This window comes from Megalops cyprinoides, chromosome 2 (genome assembly GCF_013368585.1).
Source record: "Megalops cyprinoides isolate fMegCyp1 chromosome 2, fMegCyp1.pri, whole genome shotgun sequence".
Taxonomy (NCBI): domain Eukaryota; kingdom Metazoa; phylum Chordata; class Actinopteri; order Elopiformes; family Megalopidae; genus Megalops; species Megalops cyprinoides.
Window position 1 is genome coordinate 3,202,488 of NC_050584.1, and position 25,308 is coordinate 3,227,795.

The 25,308-nt window shown below is 47.3% G+C and overlaps 2 protein-coding genes and 1 long non-coding RNA gene across 4 annotated transcripts; 2 read left to right on the plus strand and 1 right to left on the minus strand.

Annotated features, from left to right (window-relative positions):
* Nucleotides 1-4,721: 4,721 nt before the first annotated feature.
* LOC118769683 lies at nucleotides 4,722-5,483 on the plus strand. 2 transcript variants are annotated; one of them, XR_005004510.1, is made up of 4 exons: nucleotides 4,722-4,798; nucleotides 4,894-4,930; nucleotides 5,023-5,058; nucleotides 5,418-5,483. It is a non-coding gene; the product is annotated as an uncharacterized LOC118769683 (long non-coding RNA). The 2 variants fall into 2 exon arrangements; XR_005004511.1 differs by having other exon boundaries at nucleotides 5,442-5,481.
* Nucleotides 5,484-7,892: 2,409 nt separating this feature from the next.
* Nucleotides 7,893-17,924, minus strand: ppat (phosphoribosyl pyrophosphate amidotransferase). The gene is made up of 12 exons (XM_036522571.1): nucleotides 17,825-17,924; nucleotides 17,380-17,521; nucleotides 12,650-12,716; nucleotides 12,272-12,478; nucleotides 11,967-12,079; nucleotides 11,374-11,519; nucleotides 11,118-11,190; nucleotides 10,714-10,865; nucleotides 10,222-10,349; nucleotides 9,922-10,143; nucleotides 9,061-9,181; nucleotides 7,893-8,666 (listed from the first exon to the last, which is right to left on the minus strand). The coding sequence occupies exons 2-12, from the start codon at nucleotides 17,505-17,507 to the stop codon at nucleotides 8,497-8,499; spliced, it is 1,527 nt and encodes a 508-aa protein (XP_036378464.1). The 5' UTR covers nucleotides 17,508-17,521; nucleotides 17,825-17,924; the 3' UTR covers nucleotides 7,893-8,496.
* A 124-nt stretch (nucleotides 17,925-18,048) lies between these two features.
* Nucleotides 18,049-24,471, plus strand: paics (phosphoribosylaminoimidazole carboxylase, phosphoribosylaminoimidazole succinocarboxamide synthetase). The gene is made up of 10 exons (XM_036522572.1): nucleotides 18,049-18,138; nucleotides 18,226-18,262; nucleotides 19,479-19,676; nucleotides 20,197-20,375; nucleotides 20,651-20,830; nucleotides 21,638-21,751; nucleotides 22,696-22,779; nucleotides 23,643-23,823; nucleotides 23,915-24,073; nucleotides 24,170-24,471. The coding sequence occupies exons 2-10, from the start codon at nucleotides 18,247-18,249 to the stop codon at nucleotides 24,334-24,336; spliced, it is 1,278 nt and encodes a 425-aa protein (XP_036378465.1). The 5' UTR covers nucleotides 18,049-18,138; nucleotides 18,226-18,246; the 3' UTR covers nucleotides 24,337-24,471.
* Nucleotides 24,472-25,308: the final 837 nt, after the last annotated feature.

Genomic DNA, 25,308 nt, shown 5'->3' on the forward strand with positions numbered 1-25,308 from the left:
GTCTTTTATTATTCGTTTGTTTCTGTCGGATAGGTGGGCTCCTTTGAAGTGTTCATGGTGTGTTTTGAATGGGTGTACTTCATTCCTCTCATTTCATTCACAGGGCCAGAAGACAGAGGATGTGCTGACGTAAGTGAAGTTATCGTTTGGTATATTTCATGTGGTATGATGTTGTAGTGGATATCGTTTTAGGAGTTTGTGCTGATATTCTCTTTAGACATTTTTTATTTATAATAATAATAATAATAATAATAATAGCAGCATGGTTGCCCGAAGTGCAGTGCTGTGGTCCGTTTAGGGCCTTTGTTCGGTCTTTGGTGTCTCCTCACTGCACCAGTTTAACAGTTGACATTTAAATTGTTGCAACGGAGCCAATCAGAGACAGCTGGTGTCAAATTACAGCAGCACCACACACAGGGAGGAGGGAGGGAGTATGACGGTAAATATGTTGCAAAATGCGAGAGCTTGTAGACTACTAGATTTGATCTTGTGAACTTGCAGAATACGATGTGAGCTTGTAGAACAAAAATCTGAACTCATATGTTTAAATTTTCACTTGCAGAAAAATGTGAACTTGTATGTTGAAATTCACAAATGTGTAGATTGATATTTACATAAATACAGTGACAGCTGCAAACTTGTAATCCAACATTTACTCTTTTTTTTTTTTTTTTTACTTGAGTCCATTTTCCAGTACAACCACAACTCCCAAAACAGCGATCAATGATCACCAAATTTGGTGACTATTCCTTATAATGGGCGTCAATGGAGGGAAAAACTCTTAATGTAAGACAACATCCATACTCATAGGATTTCGGTTTTGATTTTTTGACAGCTGGAAGTGTCTATGACAAGAGATGTCCGAGAGAAATTTGGTGATCACTGATCGCAGTTTTGCAACATTAAGCCATGTTAAGCGTTTTAGAATGTCCGGACTTGAGAAGCCTGCTCAGTGTTGACATACTAATATTAATGCCATCCACATTAACTAACGTTAATATTTCCCTGTGTCTTATACTGAGAAGGAAATAAAAGCAGATTAAATGCGATAGCGCCACCATTGCCCACTGTCTTATCCTGTAGCCTAGGATAGCGACGATAGATAACTAGGCTACCTCAACTTTTCTCATAATTACGAGATCCTGGTTTCGAGATCTTTTCTCGTAATTATGAGATCTGTTTTCATAATTAGGAGATAATGTGTCTAATTTTTTTTTTCTTTTGTGAATGCAATGGGCTTCCGTAGAGCAGCGTTTCTCAAACTGTGGGCCGCGGACCGCCGCCGGTCCGCGACGAGGAAACTGCCGGTCCGCAGAGCCCTACCGCTGCGCCAGTCAAATTATTTACATTTACATTTAATCATTTAGCAGACGCTTTTATCCAAAGCGACTTACATACGTTACAGTTCTTTACAATGTTATCCATTTATACAGCTAGATATTTACTTTATAAATTATGCTAGGTGTTTCTGTCACTCGCCAGGTCCCCGCCCCCTTGACTGAACTTCTTGATTCGAAAATAGTCACATTTTATTCAAGATTCAAGAGAACTAGCACCCTTCGTTTTCTCATTTTGCTCTCTCTCAGTCGCACGCTACTTGAGCTGTCGTTTAGTCATGGCATGTTCCAAGCAAGCCAGTCTAGATTCCGTTTTTAGGAAACAACCAGCGTCTAACGATGCTAATTTAAACGAATAATCAGAGGCAAAAACTTCGCCCATTTTATTGCCCTCGCTAGTCAGTGCTTGCTCTGAGGTGCTGGGTCCGGCTGCTGCTGCAAAGGTGAGGGAAATCCCTCTGTCAAATGACAGTCTGCGGACAGTTGCCCGTCTCTGATGTGTGTTGGGAATGTTCATAAAAATCAGTTCATAGGTTATTTGGCATTGTTAGTTTTTGCAATGAAGCCAAAGCACTTCTGTTGTAGGTTTCTTGATATGATTGTTGTAAATAATCTTCTATGGACACAAAGGCAATAATAATAATAATACTATCTATCTATATACCTGTCTATCTATCTATCTATCTATCTATCTATCCTTACTGCAAAGGGGCGTTTGCGGGTGGAGGTGGGGGGGGCGTATGGGGCCTTGTAACCCCAAAGTCTGACATGACTGGGCCCCAGGACAAAGAAGTTTGAGAAAGGCTGCCGTAGAGGACAGCAGAGCAAGCCCCATGAAAAGGGTGCTTCGTCTTCTTTCTGATTGGTTCACCCCCGCCCCCTGCTCCCCGCTCTGCTCTCACTTCCGGAGCTACAAGTGCAAATTGGTAAATGTAAATGTTGGATTACAATTTTGCAGCTGTCATTGTATTTATGTAAATATCAATCAACACTAGGGTTGGGTATTGGCACAGATGCCCCGATTCGATTCCGATTCATAAGGTAACGATTCGATTCCGTTCGATATCGATTCGATAGGAATGATATATGAAATACTATAGCAGCTTTCCATATTTGGAGAGATGTTTAAAAAGCTCTAAAGGGAACACAAATTTACAAATGCAGAGTCACTGAAAACCAATTTCATTATTTTTTCTAGCTCTGTGAATCATGGGATCAAGTAGCTCCTCTGCATGATGGAGACGCACATGTACAACAGCCAGGATTACCCTGATAAACACAGCTAATTTCCATATCGTGACATGGTGCAGAAACTGGGGAGTTAGAAAGTGGGGGGCCAGGCTGTGGTTTCTCTGTTAGTCGGCTCTTTATTCTGTCCCTGTGGAGGAATCTTCTCTTTTCCAGGGGGCGCTGGTACAGAGGGGTTCAGCCCGGCCTGTGTGTGAGGATCTTTTCTGAGCCATCTGTGGTAAACCTGACTGAGGGGAAAACTGTGCCTCTCTCCCTTATGAAGGAGGAAGCTTCACGGAAGTACGATAACAGCTCTTCCATTGCCATGGAAACTGAGATGGAGAGAAGCTCAGAGAGTCTTTTCTGTAAGAGCCTAACATGTGCATAGTAAACACATTGAGCATGCTCAGTGCAGGAGTGGTGTTCTGTGTGTGCTCAGTACTAGGTGGCGTCAGTCGATTGGCTGTGTATTGGAATTGGAAGATTCTTCCCTTTGAGTGTATGGCTGGCATGATGTAATTATTATATTATGTAAAAATGTATACCAATGTATACCAAATTTAGCCACCACAATGGAATTGTTGTATTTATGGTAACTTGGCTCATGTGAAAACAGGCTGATAATTGTGATTGTAATGCTGTGTGTGTGTGCGTGTGTGTATGCGCGTGTATGTGCATGTATATGTTTGTATACGCGTGTTTACGATTTTTAATGTCTGATTTCAGGGGATTCTGGTGCCGGCGGGTCCCAGCTGCTGTCCAGCACGGCGAGTGATTCTCACTGTGACCAGCAGGAGGTGCTGCTGCAGCCAGAGGAGCAGGATGAGGAGCTGGAGCGAACGCTGAGCAGCCAGGGCAGCATGCTCCTCCAGCTGTATCCCAGCATGCTCAGCCAGGTGGGCGAGGCGTGCCGCCGCCAGCAGGTGGCACGGGCAGCCAGTGCAGTGTTGCGCAGGTATCGCAGACGCGGCTGGCGCTCCAGGATGCAGAAACCCTGCCTCCAGCACAGCATGCTGAGAAAACCCCCTCGGGGGAAAGGGTGGGAGAGCGGGGAGGAGTGCAACACCCCCACCCCCACCTCCTCCACCCCCAGCTCCCCTGAGGAACACTCTCTCCTCTCTCGCACCTACACAGTGTCCATGCCTCACGTGCCCTCCAGGGCAGGAGGGGGAGGTCCAATTCAGCCTCTCAGCTCCAGAGGAGGCAGGGGTAACTGCCCTCCTGTCCAGCAGGGGGTGAGTTTAGGCTGGCAGCAGATGACCAACGCAGAGAAATCAGTCCATCCTGTACCTTCTGCTCCTCGCTCCCCATTCCCCCCCCGCAGTGCATCCCCTGGGGTCCTAAGGGCCCACAGAGCCCTGGTGCCAGACAGTGCCAGTCCCAGCGTGTCCCCTGCACGGGTCTTCAGTGGCCCTCTGATAATGGGCCCTGTAGAGAGCAGAGCAGACCCCCGCAGTCACCGGCTCAAAAAAGCCCCCCAGGCTGTTCAGGCATCTCCCCTGAGATGGGGGCCTCAGTGCTCCACCCTGTCCCCCAGGAAGCTCCCCATGCCTGTTGAGAGTTCCCTGCAGCAGGACAGATGCCCCAGACAGTCCCCCCACGTCTCGGCCCCCCCCACCCCCTTCCCTGACACCAGCAGTGGGGGTAGCAGCGCTGGACCGCGGCAGAGACGGCACTCTCTCTCAGGGTGTAAGGTCAGCACGCCGTCAGCCCGCAAACTCATTGACCTGGAGTTCGAGAGGCTGTACCAGCGGTTAGTCTCTGACTGCACAGCACCTGCGCCCCCACGCTCTGCGCCCCTCTCTCCTGCATCAGGATGGGGGTCTCCCAAAAGAAGCATGGCCGGGAACCCGTTTTCCTCGACTTCCTCCTCATTGGCTGCTCTGGCCCTGTCTCCCCTCTGGTCCCGGGTGCAAAAACGTTACAGGGACGTAGACCAGGAGACATCCCCAAGATCCAAACGCTCTCGGGAGAAGTACACTCTCTCTCCAGGTCGCTCCAGGCACACCGATGCTGGTTTGGGTTGCAGCCATCATTCAGACAGCTGCCTCACCTACATGCTGTCTGACACCCCAAGAAGCAAGCCCTGCTGGAGCCTCTACAAGCCAAGGAAGAGACTTCCCCTGCTCCGAGGTTCCAGCCCAGGGCCCAGCAGGAATTTGGGAAGACTCTTCAGGAAAGCCCCAGGCTCTGAAGATGGCCTACAGCAGCAGCGCTTCCGCTATGCATCAGTAAGGGTGTCTCTGCTGCAGATGCACAGCTTCACTGTTCTTCATCTGCATGTCAGCGTCCTGATGGGTTCTTCCCTCTATATTTTCTTGTTTAGAGACATGAGGACGATGCACTTTCTGCTGCATATGAAGGTGAGTTTCTGGATTTTGATCTTTGAAAAAAGGCCTTGCAGTTACTTAGATTTGTCAGAAGAGAAATATTTAATTCTCTTCATCTCTTACAGGAATTCTCCAGTGAGAGCCAATCGATTTTCACACAGGTAAATCCACAATGGTCATTGTCACCAAAAAGGGTTTTTCCTTCTCTTCCATATTTCTACACTTTGTTGTTTATTGTTGTTTTGAACTACTTTATTAATTCTGTAATGTATTACTATATGAAATATAAAGATGCCTCGTTTGCAATGGACTGTTGGACCCAGTGTTGCCATTTTCAGTACTTGCAAATGCAGCTCTGATCACCTGCATCTGCTGATCAGTTTATTATTTACTTTCCAAAATGTAACCCCTATCGGTTTCCTACAGTTGGTTGAAAATGTCAGTCAGTGTCATGAGTGTTTTTCTGTGATTCAGGTGTTTTGGTGACTGTGCATCCAGTTTCTGTATCTGATGCTCACAGGTTATTCTCCTGCAATGTATCCAGATGACAGCTTCTGTACAGTCTCCTGCAATGACCAGACGGGCCAACCAGGCTGGGACCAACAGCGTAACCAGCATTCTGCGTCAGTGATGACATCATAGCGCACTGTAACAAGCATTCTGCGTCAGTGATGACATCACTGTGCACTGTAACAAGTATTCTGTGTCAATGATGACATCACACTGCACTGTAACCAGCATTCTGCCTCAGTGATGACATCACAGCGCACCGTAACAAACATTCTGCATCAGTGATATCACACTGCACCATGCCCAGTTCTGCATTAGTGATGTGATGTCAGCAGTTTTTTTTTTTTTTTTTTTTTTTTTACAGGACTGCAGGTTTCTGTTTAACAGCGATTGGTGGCATCTGCATGGCTGCTTCTCTTTCTGGAATGTTTGAGTCACAGACAATAGTGCTGAAATAAGGCTTAAAGCTTGGCCAACATCAAAACCGAGTTTCCTCAGTCTTGCAGCTGAAGTCATTGTAATTATATGTCTTGTCGTGTAATGTAGATGTTGGTATTGTAATGTTACTGGGTTCGTTGTAACATTAACGTGTTCCTGCCATTACAGCAGCTCCACAAGTAAACGTTCTTCTGCTATGCTAAGAAATTTTAATTACAATAAAGAAATATTTTTCAACATTAATTTTACTTAGTACTCAAAGTAAGTGGTTGGTAAGTTGCAGCTGGCACACCAGTGGCCATGTGAACTGTCCCTCAAATATTTTAAATTGTCCTCTGCAGAGGTCTTCCTCATGTTACAAAATGTTTCATGCCCCGTTTACTTTGTCGATACTCGTGTTAAAAAACCCTCAACTTCCCCACAGCCTGTGCATTGGTGGCTGGGGGCAGCCACGTTTCTGTGTCTCCAGCAGAGATCCTGCCTCTGTTCAGCCATCCCGGTTGCCCTGAGAGACCATTTCCACACCCTCGTTCTGTGTAATGCTGGTTTTGATTCATGCGGTTTGATGTGGCTCTCAGCTGATCCTGCTGCCCATGTGCTGTTCAGTTTCAGTGATTCCCTCTCACTGCCTCCCAAAGGCAGCCTGTGCCCACAGCACCAGTAAAACACAACCTCCTCTCGTCCTCCTTAAAACCCCACAACGTTTATTTTCAACTGAAGGAAGTGCAGAACACAGAAGACTTTATGAAACGCATGTATGAAATCTTACTGTAACGAAGGTGCTGAATAAACAGTCATGTGTTTGTATTTACTTTCTTGGCAATCTTCTCAGCAGTCGCCCTTTGAGACATGTTGCATGATTCTGCTGGCAGGCTCTGGACTGGAGCATCTTAAAGACAGACGTTGTGAGGATGGTTACACACAGCAGGCCTCTGTGAGCTGCAACTGTCAATAGATCTGCTTCAGTTCTGCTCAGACAGCTGGTGAACGCATACACGCGTAACCCTTAAACATAGTACGCCTAACCTTTATATTTGGAATGCATAATGCTTTTTTCCCTTTTCTCCAAATTTAAAATGTGTAATTATGTAATTAATAGTGCCGGATCTATCAGTCCGGAGAGGGCAAACAGCCAGCTTCCTTTCACAGCACAGTCCCCTGGCCAAGCCTGCGCAGGCATGAGCTAAAGGAGGGCACTTACTGCACAGCTTCAAACAGACAGACTGTGGGTGCCCCACTGACCAGCAGGGGTCACTGCTGTGCCAGTCTTCCCAGTTGTATCCCAGCTGATGGCTGTAGAGCTCAGGGTGCAGTCAAAGCAAACACCTCAACCAAGCCTTCACGCCCTTATGCCTGAACTTTCATCTTTACACATGTAGCAAACTCAGTGTTCCCTGCTTTTTCTTATAAATTTATGACTAAGCTACAAGCTGCCTTATGCAAGTTCGGACCATTAAAAAAAATCTACAGGAAAACCTGCCCTTTTGACTTAAGACAGTGTTGGCAGAAGTGTTTTTCACAAACTCAGATAATGTATATTCTGCTCCCTGTGAAATGGGGTGTGGCCAGATTGGGCGTCATTAGCTGAGTCACCTTTAAAAGTTTCAGCTATTAGTCAAAATTAAATTCAAATGTAAATTTTCCATTTTGTCTTTAATCAATCCACCATTTGCCAGCTAATGTGACAGACAGTCCAACCCCAAATCCAAACACAGATCGGACTCCAGAGCCAGCCAGAGTAAAGCAAAGTGCTCCAGGTTTTACTGAGGGTTTGCTTTTATGCCCGTTTTTGTTCACCTACAGGTCTTTGCATCATGTGTTCTTTCTGTACTGCCTAAAACCAATAACATTTTTCAAACCAAGTACCTCTTCATTCTTCCATTGTGAGATATGGGTTTCCTAAAATAAGTTCTGCAAATGGTGTTCTTGCAGAATATCAACATGGAGGAATAAGTTCTACATCAGAGACAGACACCTCACATCACAGGACATTCTACTGCAAATTCAGTGTCATTTATTTAGAAAACAAATATCCAACAGTCCCAGGAGTATTCAGTTATCCAGAAATGTACAGGGGTATTAAAACATCAGCAACGGTGTATCTTGCAGGAATGCCATAAATGGACTAATTAAGGCTTCAGTCAGTGTGGCTCAATAAAACTGGTATTTCCTGTGAGCTGCAGTGTGGTGGAATCGCTTTGTGTAGCTCTAGGCTTTAAGGACCTCACTGCTACACAGCTGTGTAAATTTACCCAGAGAGAGAGTGCTCTCTGTATCAACAAGTACAGTGTTAATATGAAATTCAACATGCATTAAAACAGATAATGCTTTGGCTTGACCTGTGGGCTGCGCTTGTATAATGCTTGAGTTGTGGGTTGTGGGTGTCGTAGTTGTCTTTGATACTTGCATGTGCATGTGCTATGTTTGCATGTTTAGTCCTTGCGTGTGAGTGAGGCCTGGTCATTCGGGCTCTGTGTGGTACTTCACACACAGGCAGGGTTAGGTTCTGCTCTGAGGTTATGGGCGTATGTCAGCACACCTTCTCCACAGCGAGCTTCACGGTTAGGTGGGTTGGTTAGGTTAGAATTATGGCCGTGGTCATGAGGTTACCACTCCAGCTCTGCGGTCGTGGTCAGGTTGCAGTCTCGTGGTCACCACTCCAGCTCCACAGGGTATTTCCCTGTAAGGCAGGCAGTGCAGTGCCCCACCCTGCTGCTGGCCTTGCTGTTGGAGTCGATCCTCCGATCCTTCTGCAGTGGGATTCCACCCTGAACCGCAGCCACCAGCCCTTCCACAGACAGGTAGCGTACACTGGTGGCCCCTGCACACATTAAACACACCAAACGCACAATATACAATATATATACCACACACACACACACACACACACACACACACAATACAGGTAGCACACGCTGGTGGCCCCTGTACACAATATACAACGTACATAACACACCGCTACACTCCACACAATATACACACCACGCTGTTACACTTCACCATTACAATACGCACAACAAATGACACAATTACACTACCCTACCGCAGGTTTTATGCATAGTGTCACGCTACACATGTGCACACTGTTATCAATGGGATTCTCTTTCAGGATCTCTGTTGGTGGTTTCTAAAATGAACTCATAACACTAACCACAGAAGTCTAATCCCAGCATGCTGTGCTGAGATACAGAACCTGAAGGACGGGTCAAACTCACCGATGTAGCCAGCGATGTCCTGGAACTCTGGCTTGTTGGCGATGAGCTCCTCTTTGGTGGGGATGTTGATGCCCATGTAGCAGGGGAACCGGATGGGCGGCGAAGCCACACGAATGTGCACCTGCAGAGAGACATTCACATAGTGATAAAAATGAATAGCACTACAGTCAGTCTGACCCGAATGTGCACCCGCAGGGACAGTCACACAGTGATATTAACGAATAGCAATACAGTCAGTTTGACACAGAGGATTTCGCTACACAGAGACAAGAGGCCGAAAGTGCCTGAGAGGGGGAGATGAGAAAGGTCATACACAGGCTGCTATCGGAGACACAGAGGATGCTTTTTTTTGAAACTGGGTCTTGGTTTGGCTCACTTTTCAGGCTGAGTGGGAGAGTTAACGTCTCATCTGCAGCACAGACCCAGGGCCCAACAGTACAAGTTTGAGCGAGAGACAGACATGATCTGCACACTGCCAGGATTTCACCCAATGCCATTGCAGATATATCACAGCTGGTATCACCTGTGCAGGTGCAGCATTCAGGCACAACTACAGCGGATCGGAGCTGAAAAAGCTCCTTCCTAAACGGGGTCAGTTGAGTCAGGAAAGATTCCACGGCATTCACATTCAGAAACAGCACAACTGGAAGCCATTTTACGCTCAAACTGATATGACACAAAAATATAAAAAATACCAAAACCAATATTTTAAACAAATGACAGAGCAGAAAGTGACTGTGTTGGCATGTCAGCATGTTAAAGGGGGGGGGGGGGGGGGGGGGGGGGTAGCGAGCGGGCCGAGCGTGGAACCTTGACAAACACCACTACAGCACCACTACAGCAGCTTCGTTCTGTCCTCACCTCGGTGGCTCCAGCTTCCCTCAGCAGTTTGATGATTGGCGATATCGTGTTGCCCCTGACGATGGAGTCATCGATCAGGACCACCCTTTTCCCGGCAAAGTTGTCAGTCAAGGCGCCGAACTTCTTGGCCACCCCCAGCTGTCGGAGGCGAGTGTTGGGCTGAATGAAGGTGCGTCCGACATAGCGGTTCTTACACAGCACCTCCACGTAGGGCAACCCTGCCTGCAGGAGGAGAGAGGGGTCAAACACCTGCTACGACCCCGCAGCAGGGCGTGGCTTTCACGGTCACCCGTCACTCACCTGCTGGGCGTAGCCCAGTGCGGCGGGTGTGGCCGATTCTGGTACAGTGCTGACCACATCTGCATCTGTGGGGGCCTCAATGGCAAGCTGGCGTCCACAGCGCTGCCGGACGCTATACACCATCTGACCTGCAACAGCAGAGAGCACCGAGTCACGCAGGGCTGTGCTACGAGGTTTAGTGCCTTGCTTTAGGTCCTTCAGCTGCTCAAGGCGCTTTGCAAGGTACTCTGGGAATTGTGGTTTATTAAAATGTATTTGCTTCACTGCTGATAACAGCAGATAACACAGACAGTTTTGAACCCAGGCCCAGGGCTCAGCTCAGTCTCTCCAGGGCTGCTTCATAGCACAGGGGACTGGATTCCTGCCAGTTTCACAACAGAACACTGACAATTTCCACGTCATGTTTGTGAAGTTCTGCTTTAAGTTTAGCTCATGAATTTTATTTAACATTTATTTCTTTAGTGTTGACAACTAAACAACCAAAAGCCCTGCCTTCAAATATGGAGTCCGGCCTGGCAAAGTAAACATATTCAAATATGCAGAAGGCAGGAGGATCTCCCTCTGGCCGGGGTACGACGCTCAGGGTCTTCACTCCATGTTTAGAGATCTGCACGATCTCCCCAGGCTCAACCTCACGATAGTACCTGCAAAGGAGGACATGACACAGCTCCCATCAAACACAGTTTATCAGCAGCTCAGGGAAAGCTTCTCACTTCTGTTCAGTCCTCTGGAAAATATGAACACCTCAAAAGAGACCAATCCCATGGCAGATTCAGTATGTATTTATACATACTAGGAAACTGTGACAGATATTACCATACGTCTATGGATAAACATTCCCAGAGTCAACCTAGATGCAGAGGTGATGAGGGGTTACCATGGAAACAGGATCTCACCGTGCACCGATGGACTGGAAGCTGCAGGACTCTGATGACACCACCCAGCCCTCTGTGTCTCCATCCCCTGCTCCTGCCAACATCACAGAACAGTGCTGACCCCTAACCTATGACCCCTAGCCAGCCCTCCCTAACCCCCAACCCCCTAACCACCCCTTCTCAATCCCCTAACTCCAGCCAGCTGAGACACCTGCACTGTGCAGTTTGGAGATGGGGACAGGTGAGATACCTACACTGATGGTGACAGGTAAGATACCTGCGCTGTGCAGTTTGGAGATGGGGACGAGCCTGCCAATGCAGAGGGGCCGGTTGCCATACGGGTCTCTCACAGCGTAAATGACGTCTGTGTACATCACCAGCAGCGAGTAGGAGGTGGGTGTCTCTGTCATCAGGTTCTTTATTCTGCAGGAAACAGAATACTTATACCTCACCTTTATATCACATGACATTAGCATTACACACACACACACACACACAGTCCTCACTACAGCTGTACAAAACCATGGCCAGACCATTTAACACCAAAATCTCAAGAATGTAAATCTGAAATCAAGATCAGCTGTGCTCTCTCAGTTCATGATGTGCATCAGTCGTCTTCACCACCACCATCATCATCATCACTAGGAGACAATGCTGAGCAGATCTGACAGAGTAGTTTGACAGTACTGTGCATTATAAATATGGTGTGTAATCTACTGACAGAGTAGAGCACAGTATCAGCATGGTGCGTTATTAGTATGGTGTGTACATTATGGACACAGTCACTGCCATTAGTACAGTAGAGTATCCGTTATTGACACAGTCTGGCATAAATGTGCGTTGCTGTGGAGATGGTCCAGCATGACTGACCTGGCAACCCAATCAGGGGAGTCCAGCTCCTCCATGGGCGGAGTCAGCGCCAGCAGTTGAGTGATCAGCTCACTGTCCGAGCTGGTGGAGAGACCCACACCATGCCGCATCACCTGTACAACGCACACACGCTCATAAACACACTGTTTCACACACACACACACACACACACACACACACACACACACACACACGTAAACATACTGAAACACATGCATGTACGCACACACACACACACACACACACACACACACACACGTAAACACACACACACACACACACACACACAGCAGGCCCCGACTTGCCCGTTTGCGCAGTGTTGCAGCATTCACTAGCTCTCCATTGTGCGCCACGGCAATCTTGCCATGCAGAGTGTCGACCACAAAGGGCTGGCAGTTCTGCAGCTCAGAGATTCCTGTGGTGGAGTAGCGGGTGTGGCCGATACCCAGGTTCCCATGGCGAAGCTTCAGCAAGTCCTCTGGCTGGAAGGCAGTGTTCACCAAGCCCATACCCTGCAACATACACACACACACACACACACACACACCCCAAATCAACGAAATACATGCACACACCATATCAATGAAATATATACACACACACACACACACACACACAGGATGGTGTATGTTGGCTCTGTGTGCGTGCAGTGGGGTGCAGAAGGAGACCTTGTTGGTTTTTACCTTCAAGGTGGTGTACGTTGGAGGTGAAGCTCCATTGCTGGTGACAATCCCTGCGCTCTCCTGACCCCTGAAGAATAAGGTGCAAAGCAGCGATGAAGCATCTTTTTACAACATCACGCACACACACAGCTTTCTACAACAAGTACAACATCACAGACACTACTTTTGTAACAATCACAACATACACACACTGCTTTTATTGATCAGAAATAAGTAACCAGAAAATGGGGCCACAGCAATTTAAGGAAGTAGGTGGGAATTCACAACTGACATTCCAAACAGCACACACGCATGCACATGTACACACGCAGACACACACACCCTCTAACAGCATGTGTTTTGCACACCGTGGGTGAGGCGAGCGATTTGGAGGCACACGGCCTGCAGCTGGATGGGACTGGTTTTGGTGGCAGCTTGAGAGAGCATTGCAGAGAGCCGCTCAGAGCTGCCTTACCCCTCCCCCCCCCCACACACACACACACACACACACACACACACACACCAAACTGTCTCAGCCAATCGCGAGGCTGCTCCTGCTTGTCAGCTTTCTCCTGCCAACAAAATTTGTCTGGCTGCCTAGGTAATGGGGTGGAAGGAGGAGGGGTGGTGAAACATTTCCAGGTCACCCGGAACATGAAGCCATGCAGGCAGTGGAGAGAGGAGGTGGTGGGCGCTCTCCTGGCTGTGCTCACAGAGAGGGGTCAACCACTGCCTCCGAGGGGCCACGCGAAAACAGTGCCAAGCCAAATACAAGAACCTGTAGCAGGAGTACCGCAGGGCGAAGACTGCCCAGGAGTCCAGGACTCCCTGCAAAGCCATAGCCTTCTTCCAGGACTTGCATGCCATCCTGGCTCCAGAGGACACCCCTGCACAGCGGGCTGAGGAAGAGGATGGTGCTTGCAGGGACTCTGTAACAGCCGGTGAGGAAGACGAGCACTGTGCTCAGGGCATGTTCAGTTGAGGTAATATGCAGCATTCTTAACACACAGGCTAGACTGGACCCAGCCACTGTTACAGCTTCCTCATAAGCAGCTAATTAACCTGCATCTTTCTCTGTCTTCCTGGTTCTTGCATTTATTTCATATTATAATCAGACAAAGCCTGATTGTGCTGTTTCTCTGCAGGAGCCCAGTGCCTGACCCCAGATCAGCACGCAATGGCCTCCTCCTCGGCCACTGACGTGTGGAAGCAGTGGACTGACAAAGAGGTGCATGCCCTACTGCTCGTCTGGGGGGAGCACAGGGAGCAGCTGGGGGGGGGCAATAAAAGCATCGTCCAGGAGATGTCTGGCATGCCCCACAGCTGGAGGCAGTGCCACATCAAGTACAAGAACCTCAAATACGACTATAAGAGCACCAGGAAGCAGCCAGGCACCAGCAGCACGGGCAGGAGCATGAAGTTCTACAGAGAGTTGGAGGCCATCACGCAAGGGAGGGATCTGAGGGACCTGTGGAGAGGACCTGAGAGAGAGCAGGCCGCACCCAGCCTACTGAGAGGACCTGAAAGAGAGCAGGCCACTGACATTAATGGGGGCGATATTTCGTAAATGATATTAATTGATTACAGGATTCAAACAAAATGCACATTACACTGGTGTATAAATTTGCTGTCATTTCCTATAAATCGCTACAAAGCCCCTTCTTATGGATGGCTACTGTGTTGTTCTGTTTCCAGCCCTTATCTATTTTCAGATGAAATCCACCCCGAGCTCCTGCAGAGACGCAGACCGAGCAATTATGGTCATCAACCAAAATCATGTGACACCAACAGTAAGCATAGAGATTTAACCTTTTCAGATCCAAATGGAACTGATATCTGTGGACAACTGCAAAGGGTAAAATGTCCATAAAAAGTCTGATAATTTTGTTATAAAGTAAGCTATTTTTCCTTCCTTATGTACCATTTTCTTCAATTTTACAGACTAAATTAATAATGTGGAGGAAGACAATCTGAGCCCTAGACAAGGATACAAAATATACAAATGTTAAAACTGAACTGTCAGATCTAAGAAAATCACACACATAGATACAAAAAGCTTATTATAACTTCTCTTCTCTTAAGCTGGTCAAAAGCAAATGAAATTCAACTTAAAGTTTTAAATTAGAAGCAAATACCAGCCATCAAACAGGTTCAGACATTCCTGGCTATACACCTGAATTATTACCCACAATGTGTAAAATATGAGCACTGCTGGAATGCATGTGAGTAAAATAAAGTTCTGGGTAATGCCTCCACCTACAGTGTGTGGGATAATGAGTGATGGAGGCCCTCCTCTACCTCCCTCTACAGGTGCTCTCTTGCTGCTGTGTTAGCAGGGTGGGCGTGACCGACTCGGGGCGGAACTGGTGGAGGAGGAGGTGCAGGCACCCCTGTCAGTGTGGGCAGAGGAGCCGGTGAGGTGGAGGCTGGAGCAGGCCACACGAAACCGACACATTTTATTGCACATCTCGCAGCGGCTGCAGGCACTGGGCGTTGAGCACGAGGGGGCGCCCCAAACCCCTGCCAGGCCATGAGCTTCTACATCGAGGTGAACGCCATTCTTAGAAGGTCAGGGAATGCCACCAGAAACCAACACAAGCAACAGGCTTCACCCACTGATCCACACTGGGCTGACAGCGAGCAGACAGGTAACCACCACACTCCCCTAGAGCCCACACCTGCACAGGTAACCACCACAATCCCCCACTGCCCACACCTGCACAGGTAACCATCACACTCTCCTACAGCTCACAAGTGCACGGGTAACAGAGGTACCACCCACAGTTGTAAGACTGTCTGTATTGTGTTTAACTCAAGTGTTTTTCTAAAGTGAAACCTGGTTGGTGAAAAAATACCAAACAATTATAACTAACAATGTACTTCAGTGAATTATACCACAAAAAGCAAATATTTGCAAAATATTTGAAATGTGTGTGTGTATCATGTTTGCTCTGAGGTCACCTCAATAATGGTCATATATGATCCAGTGTTTGCAGACCATGCCAAAATAGGTCACTTTACACAACCTATAAGAGTTCTTTTTACACCTGGGAATCTACTGCCATTTGGTACAACTATTCCAAGTGGCACTTTGCTCTGAACCACTTTAAGGTGTTTTTCCTATAAACCAATACAATAAAGGAGTGTGCCTGTCACTGACCTGCCTTTCGAAACCTCTCACACACTCCCTTATGCCTGATTCTACTGCCAATCACATCTTCTACTGCATTTCAAATGAAAATACTCTGGTGTGCTGTGACCATGGTAACAACTTTGTGTGAGAATGGGCACCTGATGAAGACATCATGAGTTTACTCCACAGCGGTTGCAGACTCCAGGACAGAGGAAATGAAAAGGGCAGGGGAGTGAAGACAGAGGCCTCAGATGAAGGTGTTCAAAGCTTTGCCTTCTATAATTAACCTGAATATTTAAGGGAAAATGTTTCCAATTCAAACTCTGCAAAACCTCTCAGGCCTTAAGAAGCACAGGGCAGTTCGGTCCTGTGACTCAGGAATGACTCCTAATGAAATCTAAGAAAAATGGGAAAGAAAGGGGGCTCACAGATATTTAAGGATCCAGACAATCCACTTCCTGCAGCCCCATTGACTGAAGGCCTCATATTTGAATTATGCTCAAAATAAAGCAAACGGTGAGTGAGTTAGCAAAAGAATGAGGTGTGAGATACATGAATACAAGCAAAATGAAAAATAGAAAAAAAATCCCAGTGATTAGTGATGCATGTGGCCTTCCTAATAAGGAGCGTACGATGAATTAAGACCTGAAAACTGGGTCAGTGTCTGACAGCGAGCTACAGCACGGGACAACCCAGCAGCTTCCAGTCATAATAGATGAAAGAATCTCAGCATGAGGGAGGTCTGGTGAGTGCAATTAGAACAGATTACTGTGACTTTACCAGCACCCCCTGACCCACTCCCACTTCCACTGCAGGGTGCTCCAATGCCTGCTATCACCCCAGCTCCACTCTCATACCTCTGTACTCAGAGATGCAGAGCCAGTTATTTGTCCATTTTATCATAAGATGATTTATGCAAACAGCTCCCACTAGACCTGTGAATACTGAGACCCACACTATGTGCTGCTTGTCCTGCTCTTTGCTCTTTCCGATTTAAAAACACTTTGTTTTAGACTGGAGTGAGCCCCTGAAACAAGTCCTGCTCAGACCCGATGCTGCAGGCCAAAGGGCAGAGCTGTTACAGAGAATATTGGCTTTCAGTGCAAAGAAGAAGATCAATACATTCCCATAATACAGATCAGCTCTGTGAACTCTGTGCAGGCACCTTTCCCACTGGCACAAAACAGGTGGGTCAGCCCTGTGTCTGTGTGTGTGTGTGTGTGTGTGTGTGCCAGTAGTTCTTTTTCAAGGACAAAAGCTGAATAGTTTGAATAGTTGCAGAATGATGCCAATACCCCGAGATGTGAAAGGGTCACTGCTAAACAGAAACATTCGGTCAAGTAGCAAATTATCCTGAGGTTGAAGCTTTATCTACGTTTTCAACGCACACATGTCCGCGTAAATGACAATGTTTTAATCTCAGTGCTGACTGTGTAGTTCTCCGTTTTATTGTGAATGGATAGTTCTGCCGTCTTTAGACACGCGTTTCTGTTTTGGATACAGAGGTTGCGCTGGGCGAAGTCAGGTCAACCAAGAAAGCGTGTAGATTAAAACGATCCGTTAACCCTTATTAAATGTGACACTAATTACTCAGAAAAATAAGTCTGAAAACTCTTACCTGTGCTGCAGCGCCACTAGTCCGAGCGTCAGTACCTGGGCCACCTCCAGCTGGGTGGGCCAGTCCCCCGCGGCCACACAGCCGAACACGCCGCACTCCTCCCCGATGCCCGACTCCTCAAACTCCATGATGATCCGCTTTCCTGCGGGTCAATCCGACCGATCAGAACCGCTTAGTTTGCCAGCGATGTGCCGGCGGCAAAACGCAGCCACGCCGCAAACACACATGTGGTTCCGGACACTACAGACACATACGGACTCAACCATCTGCCGTGTAGGGGAGCGCCCGTCCGGGTTACGGTTCTCCACAACGGTTAAACTAGCTCAGGAGAGCTCATTCTCCTACACCCTGCTGTACCTCACATCACAATACCTGTTGATTCACCAGACCCATTCATAACATCAATACTGTATAAGTATAAATGATCGATTGCATTTATTTTTACCTCAAAAGTTGACTTGGTTGACGCCGTGTTTCTTCGTCAAACTTTTCCTCTGTTGGCGCAATCTGGTAGCAAACTAGCTGCTGCATACATATTTAATGTTTCGATTTAGGTTAATGGAAAACATTAGCCAATTGCTCGCAGGCTGACACCAGTTTTTTCATAAACGCGCTCTCCACGTGGGGGACGGGGTGCCTCTGATTGGTGTGATCGGATTGTGTAAAGAGGGGTGTCGTAATTTAGCCAGTGGCCGAATCTGAGCAGATTCTCACATTTTTGGTTGTGTCTTTGTCCTTGTCCTTGCTCCCGTTCCGCTGGTAAGGTGCTAGTTTGTGTTTAAAACTGTTGTGCAGGAATTCCTCATGTGGGACAGGTGAAACTAAACGCACCGAACTGTTTTGCAGGAAATCACGTTTTCAGATGAAATGGCGTCTGCATCAGGTAGGGACATCGCCTTTGATTAGTTTATGCTAGGAAGGAAACAGGACAGGAAACATCGAGGATGAACGCATGTATTCTGTTATACATATAGCGAATTAACATTGATCTAACCAACACCATCGTTGTTCAGCTTGCCATGTGCAATGTATACAGTTATCTGCAAAAGTTAAGAAAGCGTGCATGGCGATGTAGCACTTCGCCGTGATTACTCTGGCAGCGCTGCCAGACATCAAAGTTATGAAAGTTGTGAAATCGCCATGGATGCATCGCTGCTGTGGATAAAACCACGAAATGCCACCGACTTAGATTCCACAGCTACAGGAGGAACGTTTTTCCAGGTCTTGAGATTGAACGATGGCGATTTTTAAACTGAATACGAACATTGTAAAATACACCAACAAATCGTCATTGCTTGAAATAAATATGAACTCAGTTTGAAGCTAAAACTCAGCTAAAAAATTATACTCAAATGTGCCGGATAATATTTTGTGTCTTACATTGATAGGTTTTCATTAACACATGCAAAGTCTATTGATATAGTTATGTTATTTAAAATGTATAATATATATATTAATATATTTATATTAATATATTATTTAAAATGGGACAGCTGCAGATGCCACCACAGGCCGTATTTTAGGGTGAGAACGGCATTTCAATGTCTTCCGAAAATGCATTTCAGGCATAAAAATATGTTTGGTTATCTTTTGAGATTCTTTGTGAATCATAGTAAGCAGAGTAGTATTTTAGACTTTGGTAGAGAAGCAGGACTGTTACCGACCATGAGTATTTTAATGTTAAACAAAACACAGAATTGTCTCCGTGTGTTGCACGTGCCTCAGCCTGTGACCTCTGGCCCATCACGTGATGTGCATCTTTGCTGCAGTGATCACCGAAGGGCCACCGTCTTAATTCTGACAAACTGCTGCACACCAGATCAGTGCACTGCTGTGATGAAAGCAACACTATTAAAATGAAGTTTTACATTTGTATCCTAAAAATACACTAAGTAGTGAATCATGGGAAAGGCCACATAAGCAGATCTGTTCAGGTTGGCCAGGCATTGACCTCAAAAGCCAGCAGTTCAGATATTATTCCCAACGGTTTGTTTTATTGGAAGTTTTAAGCAGTAGAACCAGTCTCATTAGCACCACTGCATTGTTATGGTAGATCATTCCACACAGTGGTGAAGTGTTTTATTATTCATGTTCCAAAGAGCTGAAGATTGGTAAGAAACTCAACGAGGGAAAAACCAAAGAGATCTATGAGGTTCTGGACCAACCTGGTCACGTTCTGGTTCAGTCCAAGGACCAGATCACTGCTGGAAATGCCGCCCGTAAGGACCAGATGGAGGGGAAGGCGGCCATTTCCAATAAGACGACCAGCTGTGTTTTCAAACTGCTCCAAGACGTTGGTAAGGCTTCAGACCCCTATCGGTGCAGGGAAACACATCAACTGGGATAATCTCAGCGCCGTTGTTTTCAGCATTTCACCAAAGCCATGGAGACTGGCCCTCTGTCACTCCTACAGAAATGCTAATGATTCTGTGGGGAAGTCCTAGCTCATTCTCTGAGAGGTGTACCACATTTATGGAAGAGGTTTCTAAAACTTATATTGTGAGTTTGTTGCACAAAAAGCACCGTTGGATGCGGTAACGCAGCATGTAGAAACATGTCATACCACATTGCTTTTTGTAAAAAATGCAGAATTAGCAGTTGAATAGTACACTCTAATAAGAGAAACGACTCCTTGCAAAAGCAGTTTGGAGGAGTGAGTAAGTGAAGGCCATGCGTTGCTCATGATATCGGCGGAAATGTGGGAAGGGTTTCCATGTGACCAGCACACGTCTCTCCATTAGACAGCTGAGACACTCAAACCTCTTACTGTTCCACCCTGAGCTGTTTAACCCCCGATGCGCTGGTGTGTCTGGGCAGGGATAAAGACAGCCTTTGTGAAGCAGCATTCGGACACGGCGTTTGTTGCGGCCTACTGTGAAATGATTCCCTTGGAGTGGGTGTGCAGGAGAGTGGCCACCGGCTCCTTTCTGAAGAGGAACCCTGGGGTGAAGGAGGGGTACCGATTCTCCCCTCTCAAGATGGAGATTTTCTTCAAGGTATACCCCCCCCCCCCCCCCCCCCCCCCCCCACCACCACTCTCTGTGAGCTATGCTGTTACACCAGTCTGTTATACTGCTGTGTTACAACACCCTGTTACACAGACAGTATCACATCCCTCCTACACTGTTGCAGTAAACTGCTGCTGCTGTGCCATCCTGTAACACTGCTGAGTCCCTGTCACAGCAGCCTGTGACACTGTTACATCACTGTATTACATCGCTCCTGTTAGGCCAGTGATACAGGCTGTTTGTGTGGGGTTCTGCTGTTTCAGGACGATGCCAATAATGATCCCCAGTGGTCAGAGGAGCAGCTGTTGGAGGCCCGCTTCTGTCTCGCAGGGCTGGACATCGGCCGCTGTGAGGTGGACATTATGAGCCGAAGCACAGTGGCTATCTTTGAGATTCTGGAAAAAGCCTGGGCAACTCAGAACTGCACCCTGGTGGACATGAAGGTAAGAGACTCACTGCAGCACTCTGGTCGAGAGTGAGTGATATTGACATTCCTTCTGCGCTTCAGGTGTCTTAACATTACTTTTAAATCTCAGTTATTCTATTTTTGTACCATTTCTGTATATTGTTAGCAGTGGTATTGTTTTTCATTATTATTGCTCTATTTTTACATACATCTGAGTGTCATACCAGTGAAGCAAATCAAAACAAACATAACACTGCCCCCTGGTGGACATTAGAGTGAGATGCAGCAGCCCACTGTTCATTTCACTCCTTCAGTCTGGGCTGTAGGCAACAGTTTAGGATGGGCTGTATTTCCTGTTCCTGTCACTGTGTTCTTCTTCTGTGCCTTCATGCTTTTTCTTTTTGAAAAAGCTTCTTATGTCCATAGCCTTTAAGTCTTGCCTTAGTGAATTAGCTAGCTAGCTACCACCAGATGGCAACAATGACAAGCACTGTAACCGGTGCGTGCTCTCTCTCTCTCTTTCTCTCTCTCTCTTGTGCTCACACAAAATGCGCGCTTGCTAAGTAGCATGAAGTAGATCTTCTGCTTGAATGACATGGGCTTTAATGCATGATCGGAATGACAATTGGTTAGATCCGGGGCTATTTTTTTTATTCTTTTTGTGTAAAAAAAAAAAAAAAAGGTCTGAGATCCAGGGCTATTCATAAAACCTTCGGGGCTGCAGCCTCAGACACCCAGGCCTAACGACACCACTGGTCTGCCCTGACTTTGACCACATCCCAGAATTCTGATCATGTGACTCAAGAGTGAGGTAGTGTTTACTGATCATGCCAACGCTTTGTAGATTGAGTTTGGGGTGAACGTGGCGACCAAGGAGATCATCCTCGCTGATGTCATCGACAACGACTCCTGGAGGCTGTGGCCGGCAGGAGATCGAAGCCAGCAGAAGGACAAGCAGGTGCGTGTGTTTCTGTAGGGATTGCATGTGTGTTTCTGTAGGGTGTGTGTGTGTGTGTGTGTGTGTGTGTGTGTGTGTGTGTGTGTGTGTTTCTATAGAAAGTGCTGAAGAGGGGTCAGAATGTGCTGTAGAGGAACAGAATTCTGGACCCTGCATGGGGGGTCAGAGGTCACAGCTCTGGTAGGACATTCCTGGAAAAAGCTGTGAGATTTTGGTCCAAATCCCTAAATCAGCTCACTGAATGCATCATAAGAGAGCACAAATCCTCACACTTAAGGTATGCAAAATACCTGTATTCATTTGTCTAGATGGCCTTGTTGTAACCACAGTTCTGCTCACAGACTTCAGTTGTCACTTTGGCCGCAGATAGCCATTGTGGCAATTGATAGTTCTAAAGAAACCGGTGATGGATGATTAAGAACTGTTCTTGCTAGGGAAGATAATCTAATTACCAGGCCTCCTGTATTTCACCACATGTACGCTAATTATTGTCTATCCTGATCAAAGCTCTGCTTTCACTGAGTGCTGGGGGTTCAGATTGACTCCACTGAACCCAGAGTGCATTTTCATGTATTTCTGACAACTGCTCTTCCTGTAAATAAGTCTTTTCCACGAACATCGGAATTGCAGCCTTTTTTCCTTACAAAGCTGAAAAATTCAGCTCCATCTGACTACCTTTAACATACTGTTAAATAAAGTTGTCATTGTGGTGAGCAGAATTATGAAATTTACAATGTGAAGTGGAATTGATCAATATTGAAATCCCGTGCCTGAAAGAATGACAGAATGCAGGTCTGCTCTCAGTGCAGTCGTTATTCATGGAGTCCTAGGGGGGCAGCAGGTTGGAGTATGGAAATATTCAGCCTTAGGATCCATAGAATGTGGAAATAAATCGCACATTCCCGCCAGGTGCAGGTGCTGATGGCCGGTGTTTGCCCTTGCAGGTGTACAGGGACCTGAAGGAAGTGACACCTGAGGCCATGCAGATGGTGAAGAGGAACTTTGAATGGGTCGCAGAGAGAGTGGAGGTGCTCTTGCTGCGCTAACCTGTCTCCCACTGTGTCACATTCACTCTACACTCACTGTCACTCTTACTCTGTACTCTCTGTGCTAGTCACAATGTTAGTCTGCTATTGCTGGCGTAATAGATGTGTTCCAGGTTTTATTAGAAGCAGATCAGTGTGCTAAGCACACTTCCTTGTCTGTGGTAGAAACTCAGAATGGCTAGAATTGCTTTGAATCAGGATAGAGTTGAAAGCCTTTCAGCTGCAGGTCCTTCTGTTTTCCCCAGAGATCTGTAAGTGTGTCTCGGGGTTTGGGAACCCTTTGGGAGTGAGGGGTGCTGGAAGGTGTCTGCAGTCTTGAGTACTTTATTGGGGTTTTGGGGTGCAGCCCAGAGCTCCTTCTATTAAGGGTGCAGGAAGTTGATTTTGCATGTGATTGATTTGGCCCTCAGATGCACTGGGAGGCTCTTAGACACACTGAGAGGCCAAGCCTGTCAGCATGTCTCATCAGGTCAGCCCACTGCTGGGAACCTGGTATTTTTTGAGAAGAACTTGTTCTGTGCAGCAACCTTGTAAACCTTTTTGTAATGTAAAACATTAACTGAACATTAAGAAAACATTAACTTAACCTCAGGTTCACAGTGGGCTCTTCATCCTGTGCTGACCTCCATATCAGCACAAATCATTTTGCAACAGAGTGGTTCAGGTGGGAGAAGGGTCTGAACTCCAGGACCTGCTTGTGCAACATGTGACACACTGACCTTTCCTCACAGATGCTACACCTTCCTGACCTCTGATTGATTTTTAAATTGAAATGAGAGAAATCCAGTGCATTTGCCCTGATGAGAGTGCAGAAGCAGAGGCTCATGGGATACGTGTCTCTGCAGCTGCTGCTGGAGCCCCAGTCCCGGGGCAGGGTGGTGGTTCTGATGGGATCCACCTCGGACCTGGCCCACTGTGAGAGGATCCGCTCAGCCTGTGGCGTTTTCGGCATCCCCTGCGCCCTGAGGGTCACCTCTGCCCACAAGGGGCCCGACGAGACTCTGCGCATCAAGGCGGAGTATGAAGGTGCTGCAGAGCGAGGGGCGTGTCCCATTGCCTGGGAGCGTTGCCGTGGCTGTGGGTGCGAACTCTCACTGGGGAATGCTGTTTTTCACAGGAGATGGGGTGCCCACCGTGTTCATCGCTGTGGCAGGACGGAGCAATGGCCTGGGCCCTGTGTTGTCAGGAAACACAGCCTATCCCGTCATCAGCTGCCCCCCACTGACTCCTGACTGGGGCGCCCAGGATGTGTGGTCCTCCCTTCGCCTGCCAAGCGGTACGAGTGTGTGTGTGTGTGTGTGTGTGTGTGAGAGAGAAGGAGAGGGAGGGAGGGAGTGAGAGTGTGTATCTGAATGTCTCCGCTCTCCTGCAGGTCTGGGCTGCTGCACGGTACTTTCTCCAGATGCAGCTGCCCAATTTGCGGCCCAGGTGCTGGGGCTCAGTGACCACCTGGTTTGGGCAAAGCTGCGGGCGTCGATGCTGAACACCTGGATCTCCCTCAAACGGGCCGACAAGAAGCTGCAGGGCTGTAGCCTGTGAGATGCTCATGGGGGGTAACCGTTCACCCCAAATGCAAGTTGAGCCTGTAAGGGATTCCCCCCAACACTGAGGATTTTATAGCTGCAATGTTAGCACAACACATTCCCCAAATTAAAGCATTTTTCAAGTGGAAAATATATTGTGTGTTTTTGTAGGGTGTAGCAGACCTGTCTCTTCTTGGCAGGTCCACATACAAAGCTAAATGATTCAACCAAAATTGAACACCTTCTGCAACAACATCATTGTATTCTGCGAGATCCTATGCCGTGCATTGGTGCTCCAGTGACGGATATCTTAGTAGGTGCTCCATGATTTGTTGTTCTGTGCCACATATACAAGCAAGATCCTGGTTGTCTAGGTATCCGCATTTGTTTAGGCACACTTTGGAACGTCCAATGCCACATCTTTGTCCGTTGTAGATCAGAGCCTGGTGGAAGACCTTGTATACTCAAGAACATTTTGTCTGTTGGTGAGAGGTGCTGTAGTCTTTCCTCACACTTTAGAACTCTGGTACTTTCTGATGAGGCTTCTAGCAGGTTGGCATTGTGCAAAAAGCTCTCTTGATTATAGGCGATTCTGTGCTGGCACATGACCAAACAGAGGGTCCTAGGCTTGCTCCCCAAGTTGTATCCGTCAGTTGGGTAATGCTGTTTCTCGAGCACACTTTGCTTTTAGTCTTCTCTACATGGTGTTTGAAGGAGAGGCATCTGTCTAAGGTGACTCCAATGTATACTGGGTGCTCGCAGTTCTCGAGGGTTGTTCCTGACCATGTAACTTCAAGCTTGCACTTGGCTTCACGATTTCTGAGGTGGAAGGCACACACCTGTGTCTTGGATGGATTAGCACTGAGGCGGTTTTCTTCATGGTATGGTGTCCGCTCATTGAGAGCATTGGAGAGTCTTTCTCATACAACTCTGAAGTCGGTGTCTTGAGCTCCTACACTGAGGTCGTCTGCATAGATGAACCATCTGG

Excerpts from the sequence above, each read along its gene's own strand:
- ppat (XM_036522571.1), bottom strand. The coding sequence starts at position 17,507 with ATGGAGTTTGAGGAGTCGGGCATCGGGGAGGAGTGCGGCGTGTTCGGC. Across the intron at positions 11,191-11,373 it reads CTCCAAACTGCACAGCGCAG|GAGCAGGGGATGGAGACACA; the intron begins GTATCTTACCTG and ends TGATGTTGGCAG. Across the intron at positions 8,667-9,060 it reads GGACATCGCTGGCTACATCG|GGGCCACCAGTGTACGCTAC; the intron begins GTGAGTTTGACC and ends TAATGTGTGCAG.
- paics (XM_036522572.1), top strand. Across the intron at positions 20,831-21,637 it reads GCACCCTGGTGGACATGAAG|ATTGAGTTTGGGGTGAACGT; the intron begins GTAAGAGACTCA and ends AACGCTTTGTAG. Across the intron at positions 24,074-24,169 it reads CTCCCTTCGCCTGCCAAGCG|GTCTGGGCTGCTGCACGGTA; the intron begins GTACGAGTGTGT and ends GCTCTCCTGCAG.